This window comes from Cucumis melo, chromosome 5 (assembly GCF_025177605.1).
Source record: "Cucumis melo cultivar AY chromosome 5, USDA_Cmelo_AY_1.0, whole genome shotgun sequence".
NCBI classification, from domain to species: domain Eukaryota; kingdom Viridiplantae; phylum Streptophyta; class Magnoliopsida; order Cucurbitales; family Cucurbitaceae; genus Cucumis; species Cucumis melo.
Window position 1 is genome coordinate 27,238,804 of NC_066861.1, and position 10,733 is coordinate 27,249,536.

The 10,733-nt window shown below is 29.2% G+C and overlaps 2 protein-coding genes across 2 annotated transcripts; both read left to right on the forward strand.

Moving 5' to 3' along the window:
- The first annotated feature begins 4,204 nt into the window (after nucleotides 1–4,204).
- Nucleotides 4,205–5,055, forward strand: LOC127149419 (kunitz type trypsin inhibitor 111-like). Its single transcript, XM_051084738.1, has one exon. It carries the CDS (start codon nucleotides 4,252–4,254, stop codon nucleotides 4,837–4,839), a length of 588 nt encoding a protein of 195 aa, XP_050940695.1. The 5' UTR covers nucleotides 4,205–4,251; the 3' UTR covers nucleotides 4,840–5,055.
- Nucleotides 5,056–8,022: 2,967 nt separating this feature from the next.
- Nucleotides 8,023–9,016, forward strand: LOC103495287 (kunitz type trypsin inhibitor 111-like). Its single transcript, XM_008456792.3, has 2 exons — nucleotides 8,023–8,390; nucleotides 8,541–9,016. Exons 1-2 carry the CDS (start codon nucleotides 8,042–8,044, stop codon nucleotides 8,936–8,938), a joined length of 747 nt encoding a protein of 248 aa, XP_008455014.2. The 5' UTR covers nucleotides 8,023–8,041; the 3' UTR covers nucleotides 8,939–9,016.
- The last annotated feature ends 1,717 nt before the right edge of the window (nucleotides 9,017–10,733 follow it).

Here is a 10,733-nt window from a genome sequence, read left to right on the forward strand (position 1 = left end):
GATTGGTTGTATTTATGTTGTCATATAGAATAACCCATATAAAGAATTTGCATTTTTTGGGCAAACTGGATTTCCATAGGTTTGTGAAAATTTTCTGATCAGTTACAGGCAATCCCCCCAGATCATCTAAAGGTATCGCTTTCTTTACGAAGCAACCGAGAACATGCCATCAGAATTAAGTTTCCATGTTGGAGTGTCACTGCCAGCATCAACAATTTGAGCATCTATAGAGGTTTTAAGTTCATTTCACAGAGAAATTTCTCAGTCTCTCAGAAGTCTTCTAGGACTAAGCTCCTAATCAAGCGAGTCAGTATTCCACATACCTCTTATAGAATTGTTTCGTTTATTAGATAATGCAAAAAGTCTCGGGTAGTGAGTAGAAAGGGGGTTGTTGGTGTGCCAGTGACGGTGTCAAAAAGAAAAGTTGCTGCCATTTCTAATTTGGGAGCGGAACTGCCATTATGATCTATGTCATTATAAGATGTGTTTGGAGTGAAGACTATTATAATCTGGGTTTTCCACTACTTTTTTTTTTTTTTTTTTTTTTGTCTATATACTATACATAAAATACACAATTTTCTTCTATTGATTTTATTAAATCTTGTTAATTATAATGTTCATTTAATAAATTGAGTTTCATACTTTGTTTTTCAGTACTTTTTTTTTTTTTTTGTCATGTATATATATGGTACATGAAATACACATTTGTTTTCAACTAGTTTTATTAAATCTTGATGTTCTTTTCTTCAATTACAATTTTTAGAAGTCATTAATTACATATCATAAAAATAATTTTAAGAGAAAGTTTAATTACTAATTATTCATTTTCATTACTTAATTACTAGTGTTATTTTTCATTACCTTTGTGTTTTTTTTTCAAAAATGATTTTTATAACTATTACCTTTGTGTTTTTTTTTCAAAAATGATTTTTAAAGGAAGTTATAAGTTTGTTAATTTTGTAAAAAAAATTAAAAAAAAAAATTATATAAGTTTTTTCATGATTTTAACTACATACCGAATGCATTTGCCAAACTATCATTGATTTTTTATTTTTCCTAAGTATGATACAAATTTATTCTTTTTATGATAGAAATTTATTATTTTTTCTCTTTTATCATGATACCATTCTTTTTATAACTAAATTGTCTTCTTAAGAAAATGCATTATGATGCATATCTTTTTTTTCTTTAGATTTATGATACAAATTTTGTTATTAAAATTTTGTTCTATGCTAAATCTTCTCATAAAATAGATTTTTAATGAAAAAAGTAGAATCGTATTTTTTCTGAAAATTATTCCTTTGATTTATTTAGAAATAAAAGCTAAAAAAAAAAACAAATTTTGATTAAATGGGAAAGACAAGTATAGTTTCATTTTACCCCACCTAATTACCAATATTTATTTTTATTATGTTTATTTATTTCTATAACAAATATTGTCAAAAGTTGTTGATTATCTAGTTTGTTTGTTTTTTTTCCTTTTTGAAAACTTGAAATAAATTGATAAAAACTTTGAATTACTATTTTTCCTAATTTTAACACATTTTATTTTTCATATTATGTTTAGGCATTAACCGTTTAACACAATTTTTTTATGATATTTTTCTAAATGAATTTTTCCTAAGTAATTTTTACTACGTTATTTTTGCAAATATATTTTTCGTAATTTATTTTTCCTAACAAGCCATATTCCTAAATTATTTTTGCAAAGTAGATTTTTTCTAATTTATTTCTTTGAACATAATTCATTAGATGAATTTTTCTGTGGCATAATTAAAATTTGTGAAATATATAATAACCCTTGGAGGAGTGAGGACTAGTGATAAAAGGAGAGATGTGGGAGTGAGAAATAATGTAAGAGAAGAAAATGAAGGAGTGAAGAATAGTGACATAAGAGAAATAGGAGAATAAGTATAATAATCGTAATCCTAATCCTCGAATTATAATAACCCTTGGGCTAAATTACATCCACTCCACTCCTCAATAATCTAAGGGCCAAACAACCCCTTAAACAGATCATGTTACGTTTGAGAAGAAAAAAAGAGTTAAGAGAGTGGTGAAAATTAACATGAACTCTCTTTGACCCTCGAGATAAGAGTCCTCTTTCTTTGATAATATATTCATTTGATTTGATTTAATTTTTATTTGAAAGTATAACATAATTTACAAAAGGAAGTTCTTCTTTTTCTTTTTCTTCATTTATCTATTTAATATCATCTCATTTTTGTTAAACTTTCTTGATCCCTCTATATTCTACTATTTTTGCAAAATTAATTAGGTTGTTGAGTACATATTTAAAATGAAGTTGGGTTGAATATGTCCCGAAACTACTCAATAATTTTTTAAAAAAAAAATCAACCAGCTAAAAACACTTCTATTATTGGAGGAGAATTATTGTAAATTACGAAATTGTTCATAATATTGCAAAATTTTAGATTTTATCATTGATATGTGTTTATCAATATCATTCATAAAAATTACGATGATAAAAGTCTATCAATATCTATCAATAATATATCTAATACATATGAAGTTTAGGCTATGTTTGAAAATACCCTCTATCGAATATGCATATGTGAAATCATAATGAGAGAAAAAAAAAAAAAAGGTCAAACTCCCCAAAAGCTTTCAAATTTGGTGATAATTACCGAACTTCATCCATAACTATTTGACTTTCTTGTCCAACTTTTTCCAACATTAGCATTAAAGTTTCAATAAAATCTTCTCAAGAAAAATCCATTCTTAGCCTCAAGTTCACACAACAAATTTTTTTTTTAGAAAGATACTGAAGGTGAATAGGTGTACCTAAGCAATCACCAATAAGTGGAAACCCTTTTAACACTCTTTTAGTGACCTTTTAGCAACCCTAACTAAGTTCACACAATATTAACAGGGTTAGTTAGAGATAATTATATATATCAACGTACCCTTTTTGTATTTTCTCATATAGTTATATAGTCTTTCATATCGAAAGATTTTGAGTTTAATAGTTAAATTTCAAAACAAAGATAAGCTTTTAAAACTATTTATTTTAGTTTTAAATAACGGACAAAGAAAAACTCATGGGTAGAATTAGGCTGTGGAGTTTTATTACACTAACATAAAAATTTGGGTTAGTTGGGTCGGCAACATAAAAGCTCTGAATAGGGTTCAACTCAACCCTTAAATTTTGATTTGGACAGAAGAGTAGAATTAGGTTGTTAAATTTTTATTATTGTTGTTATTAATTTAAAATACTTAAGTTCATTTGCAATACATGTTGAATAACTAAAAACTCATAAAACTGCAATGCTTATAAATACCAAATATACATGATATCTATTGAATATACTGTATTTTGTTCGACTTATTTTTCATTTTTTATTTTATTTATGAATATTCTTAATTTTCATGTAATTTTACTATAAATTTTACATAACAAAATATATAAAAAAAACGAAAAATGAATTTGAATTTAAGATATTTGAGAAATTATTTTATCTAAGAAAAGTAAACAAAATTCAATTAATCTAATTTTCTTTCTAAGTTTTTTCGAAAACAAAAAAATTGACAAACTATTTATACTTTATACAATAACAAAGCCACTAGAACATAAAATTCATTATACTTATTTTTCTATAGTATAAATATTTTGTCAAATATTCTATTTTTACATTTTTTTTTTTTTCCTTTTGATCTGTCCACATTCTCAATCTCATGTTTTTCCACTTCCCTTTTTTCTCTTCACACCTTCTCTCCTCAATTTTTTCTCAAAAAAATCTTTTCTCTTGGGATAAATAATTATGCGTTTGGATCTTGGAAAAAAAATATTTGTCAAAAATACATTTTCTTTTAAACACTTTCTTTAAAATGAGTTTAAAAGTTAAACACTTACATATTTATTTGGATCTTTTTATAACTGTACAAATCTTTTTTCTATTTATTTGAACACCCTACACCTCAAACTGAGCCCAAGCTATTTGACTTTTATTTCCATTGCTTATAATCTTTCAAATTTGTATCATTAAAGCTAGCTTCCTTGTGGATTGATAAATTAGAAAAAAGGAACAAAAAGCAAAGTATTTTACGTAATAAAAATGGCTCAAGTTACAAGTAATAATGCCAAAAACTAGATGGGCTCCGTTGGACTTTGTCCAATTTTCATTTCCTCCAAGCTACATCTATAAATAGTGCAACAGCACACACATTCATAATCACAAAACACAATCTTTTTTCTAGACATATTAAAATATCAAGTACTTGAAGAATAAGATGATGATGTTACATAAATCACTAGCCATCTTTGGCTATGCATGCCTCTTCATGGCCATAACTTCCACAGCTCAATCGCCTCCAGTGCTTGACACCAATGGTCAACCTCTGCGACGCGGTGTAGAGTACTACATCTCGCCTGCAATTACTGATGTCGGGGGCAATCTCACCCTAAAAAGTCGTAGTAACGCTCCATGCCCGCTCTTCGTCGGCCAGGAACCCGTTACTTCGACAAATATCGGTCTCCCGGTCACCTTCAGGCCCACTGAGGCAGGTAAAGATATAATTGACGAAGGTACCAGTTTGAACATTGTGTTTGAAGCGTTGTCAACATGTGCAACATCGACACAATGGAGAGTGGATGCAACTGAGTCTGACACCGGAAGAAGGTTCGTGGGGATCGGGGATGAGGACGGTCCTGCCGGGATCTTTGGGATCAGTAGGGACAATGGAGCTTACAATATAGTATGGTGTCCTGCGATGATGGGGAGGCCAAGGTGTGGAAGGGCTGGGATTTTGGTTGAGAATGGAGTGAGGCTGGTGGCTTTGGATGGTGATGCTTTTCCTTTTGAGTTTATCAAAGCTTGAGATCTAAAAGGGAAGAATTAATATAGTTTAATTAATCTTCTTGCAAGGGAAAAAAATGTGTCTAATTGGTTGAATTATTGAACTAGTAGTATAATAATAAGTTGAAATAAAAGCTCTTATAAGAATATATATACTTATGTTATTCCTTGTTTCGCATCATTGAATATATGTGTGTTTTAAACAGTTGTGAATCTAATGACTTATGCCCTTCTATAATTCTTTTTATTATTATATTGTTCAATGTCTCTGTAGAGAGTACAAATAAGTATATAATTCGGTTGACATAAAATTTTGTATTGAGTTTGAAGATAAAGGTTCATGATCAAGCTCATGACTCGAAAGAAAAGAAAGAAAGAAAGAAAATAAAAGAAAAGAAGAAAATCTCACTTTTCAGAAAAGTTTAAAGTCACTTCTTTCAAGATGATTTATTGGTTTAGGTTTTCTAGTGTAATCCAAAATAAAAAGGTCAAAAAGAGAATCAATTTTGTACCATAAATGCATAATTTGATCCATTTTTTCAAGATGAAAAGGACAATTGTGTTTGGGATATATGGCTTTGTATAAACGTATCATATATACATCGTTCTATACACAATATATAAAAGCTTTATAGTGGCAAATAACAATTTATACATATAAACTTTGGAGGTTGTATCAATTTAAACCTTAAATTAATAACTGTATCTCAATTTAAATGTAGATATTTGGGGTTGTATCAATTTAAACCCTAAACTAATATATGTATCAATTTAAATCTTAAACTCTTATAAATGTATCAATTTAAACTCTTTAACTTTCATATATGTATCAATTTAAATCATCAACTATCACGAGTGTGTCCAAGTAAAACATATATATTGAGGTTCTAAATTGGTACATGCATATATAAGTTCAGGTCTAAATTAATACAATTATTAGTTCAAGAATTATCACTTCAGAACAGCTTGTCAGACGTCTCCCAAACCTTTATTCGAAGCCTAACTGGTTTGTTATGTGTAGGGGCGAAGAAGAAGACAAAAACCACCTATTTATTATCTGCACTTTTGCAATCTCCATTTGGAAGAAGATAAACATTCTCTTTAATTGGAGCTTTCAATTACAAAACACCACATACCTTTGCAAGCACATATGTGAAGTGGAGCCAAAAATATAACAAAAACATTATCATCTTCAACACTGTAGCTCTCTCCCTTTGGAATATTTGGTTTGAGCGGAACAATAGGATCTTCAATGACAAAAGTCAAATCCATTCAGGTTTTTTGGGACGATGTTAAAGCTTTGACTAGCCTCTGGACTACTAGATCAAAGAATTTTTCAAGTTACTCGGCCACGAATATTGCTTTAAATTTGAATGCTTTTGTGTAATTCTTTTTTTGGGTTGTTTGGGCTATCTCTATCCCTCTTCTCTCTCTTTGCTTCCTTGTACTATCTTGTTTTATCATTAATAAAACGGGGATGATGAGGGTGCTAAGAAGGTGTCCATTTTTTTATTTAAAGAATGATAGATCTGCACTTTTTTTTGTTCCTTCATCTACACTCTTTCTCCCGACAAAGTTTTCTTTTTTTGTATGATCGGCAGACAAAGGCAAAAAAGTTATTAAAGATTGTCATCACACCCCAAAAATTTTTAATAGTTATGCATGCTCTTTCGAATACTAGCACGAATACTAGCAAATGTTTGTGGACTAAATTTAGCTTGAAAAACTATCTTTGGGTCTTTGAGACCATTAATAGATTTTTTCTTTGTTACGATATTTTTATTATTGACTTGATTTTTTTGGTACTAAAAAAAAGACAAGAAGCACACTATGTGGTTTTAGGCTTAATTCTTTGGTGAAAAATTGCAAATATTTTTTTATGGTTTTAAGTTTTTCATTTTCTTTTTGAGTTGATACTCTATTATTTTTGCTAAAATAATAGGAAATAATGTGAAGTAGTCCTTGATATATTTTAAAATCTAACTATGTTTTGATTTTTTTTTTTTTCTTTCTGAAGTTTAAGTGTATACTTCTTTCCTCTAATTCAATGATATAGAAAGAATTTTTTATCAATCTACCTTTCTTACTTATAACATTCTAATATTTTAGCAATTTTTTTACTTCTTCCATTATCTCTACTTAAATTTTCAAAGATGAATATGACAGATCAGCATAGTATAGAAAAAAGGTAAAAATATCACGTGCATTATATTGCTTGTTTAAGGACTAATATATAGTCAATAAAACTCACTCTCTTATAGCCATTATATATATTAGTCCTTAAACAAGCAATATAATGCACGTGATATTTTTACAATAATTATTAAGCCTTTGAATGCATAAAAAGTGTACAAAATTAAAATTACCAAAAATTTCAACAATTATCACCATCAAACCTTTGTTACAATTTAAAATAATTTTGTTTCAATTCTCTTAAAGTTTTTAATAGATATAGTATTTAGCCCATAAATTTTTTTGGTTAATCGATCAATGTTGAGTTGCCATCTCATATTAATTCTATACCCTTTAATTTCGTTCGTCTAGGAAAAACCATAATAATCAACTTCTTTGTCCATAGCTATATCATTTCAATATCTGATTTAAGATTTAGTGCTCTTCATTAAAAGTATTTTATTAAATGACTAATATATGTTTTCAGAACTAAATTAGAATTATACATTTGGTTATATTTAAAAATGTCTCAAAAAAATTATTTTAAATAACAAGTTGTTGTTGAAAATACTTACAAAATTTAACAAAAATTTATTTGTCGTCTATCAATAATCAACAATTATAGGTTTCATCAATGTTTATTAATGATGGATGATAAATTTATATTAATGATGGATGATATAGTAGTATACAGTGGTGTTTTATCAGATCAAGACATTAATTAACATTTTGCTTTATTTGTAAATATTTTGATTCATTTGTTATAATCGGAAAAAAAAAAACACTTATTTTAAAAACAAATTTTCCCTTTCAATCACTTGACAAAATTGATTTTCACAAATTTGGGTGATATCTAAGTTCATCCACATCTATTGACTTTCATGTCCCAACTAATCCAAATCTCTTAATATTTTGTCAAGAGCTCTTCTCTTCTAAAACTACCAAATAATAAATAATATATTTTTTTAAAGTAATAAAAGCCTTAAGGTACAAGTAAATGAAAGAAATAACAATTGTGATAAAGCTAGACTTTGGTCATTTTCATCTCCTCCATGTTGGCTATAAAATGGCACTACACATTTGCATCCCATAACCATATCATTATTTTTCAAACAAAAACTAAATCACTCTTGTTGAAGAATCAAAAGATGATGAGGTTCCATAAGTCACTATTTTCCATCTTTAGCTTGCTATGCTTCTTCATGGCCATACCCTCTACTGCCGGCCAATTCGATGGTCCTCCGGTGCTCGACACCGAAGGCCGACCTCTGCAGCGCGATGCCGAGTATTTCATCAAGCCTGCCATCACCGATGTTGCTGGCAATCTTACCTTAATTACCCGAAAAGGTGATCAGTGCCCATTTTATGTCGGGCAAGTACCACTTCTTTCTCAAGAAACAGGTATGTATTAAATCTATTACTAAACTAAATTGATTCAGTAAGCTATATGATATTTGTTAGAGTGTTGATAGACAATATTAAATGTGAACCTACACTCGCTCACTATTATTTAAGCCGATAGATTACGATATATTGAATTCTTAACAATAGGTTTCGCGGTCTCCCTCGCACCTTATCGAGAGGGTGAAGATACGATCAGAGAAGGCAGAGATTTGAAGTTTGTGTTTCAAGTGTTCACCATTTGCATAACGGGGACTCAATGGAAAGTGGGGGAGGCAGATCCAAAGACAGGAAGGAGGTTTGTGAAGCTCGGATACGACAACACTGCCACCGGATACTTTAGGATAGACAAGAGCGACCTCGGAGTTTATAATATAGGATGGTGTCCCTCGGATGTGCCCATTAAAGGGAGGCCAAGGTGTGGAAGTGCTGGAATTTTGATTGAGAAAGGAGTGAGGTTTTTGGCTTTGGATGGACCTGCATTTCCTTTTGAGTTTGTGAGAGTTGATCCTGTAGAAGAGCTTGGTTCTATCCTGCAAGAGAAATAATAATGTGTAAATTTGTTGTAATTGTATACACAAACTCAATTAAAATTAAATAAAACTCTTTGTAAGGACTTAGTATTATGTGTGTTTATTGGGTGTTGTATATGATTAATATATATAATGTGATTTTGGTAGGTGGATATTGGTGTTCAGTAAAAAAGAAAAATTGAGAAATAACAAGTAGAGAAGAAATGAAATTGTCAACAAATGCCCCTAACATTAAAATTGGATAATTTGTCAACATGCAGAGAAGAGATTATTAGGTGATTTTTCTAAATTTTCTTACCAATTATTCTAGCAAATTAGTTTTCATTTATTTCTTTTAGGTGTGCCAATATTATTTTCCCCAAGTTTTGGTGTAAATTGTTATGTATCAGAAATGGCAAAACTTTTAAAATAAAATCATGCTATAGTTTCATAAAATATTTTAGTTCATTTTATTATATTTAAAAATGTCATTTTAAATTATTTTGTCTTAATGTAAATTTATAATCAACAAACTTTTACGTTCTTACGTTGATCGATTAAAATAATATAATTGATAAATATAAAAACCACAATCTTGTTGCCAGGTACTTGCTTCAAGATTTGGGTTTGAATATTCTCTGATGTCAAGATTTGGTGTCCCAACCCCCTTTGCTTATTGAGTTGCACTCGAGCGAGGCAATTGCTTCTTTAATTAACAGATCTTACTGAAATTAAAAGCTTGTCTTTCGTGCGTTTTGAAGTTGATAGGGAGACTCCAAGGTGTTTCTATCTTGTACTATTCTAGGAGTTGTAATTCGACAACACACTCGCTGGCTTGATATTGACTTGGTCTCAGATTTTGTATTCTTTTTTCAGTCTTGGGAGATCATTATCTTCATCTTCCTTGAATGACAATGGTTTCTGTGGTGATGATATCTGCTTCTCCCCTTTATTTATGGGGAGTCTGTTGGTGTTGTCTGAATTTTTTCTTCTAAATGCATTTTACCTTTGAAGAAAACCACGATGGTTGAACTAAAAAGACAGGTAAAAAGTTATAATTTCACTTTTAAAACGATTCTCAAATGCATGTGTTCTATCTATACAACTTAGTATCCATTACCCATTCAAAAATTGGTGATTCGTAACAATAATGGTATGTTGTATGAACTCCAAGCTACAAGTAATATCCCATGTCTTCCTCTTTTGTTAAATATTAAAAAAATTAATAATAGAAACAATTCAATTCTGTTTCTAAAAAAAGATTGTCACAATTCAAATTTTTAACAACTATCTCAAATGCAGAAAAGTAAAGTGCACCCAACACATTTTCATAAAGTCTCATTCTCAAAATAATAATAATAATAATGTTGCAAAATCAACAATTAAAAAAATACGAAGACGGTAAATATCGACATACAGATATATGTAATTCATTAATAATGTATTATCTACATCCACGAGCAGAGGTAGAACAAAAATTATTAGAGGGAATGTTTTAGAATAAAATACGCACTTCTCGAAGAATTATAGAATCAAAATTGTACTTAATTGTGAAAACTAAAGAGTTTCAGAGGCCACTGTAACGTTCCAAAAATTAAGATAATTTCAGAGTTAATTATCTTAATTTTGTTTAATTAGATTTAATTCAATGGGCATTATTTTGAATCCATTTAATAAGAATTATTTGATTATATGGGAATTGAAATTAATTAAATATTTGTTAGATCAAAAATCCACAACTTTACTTAATTCTCTTAACCTTCCATTTAATCAAAATCTTACCAAACACCATGCTAAAACTTCTAATTAATTAAATATTCATCCAACAAGT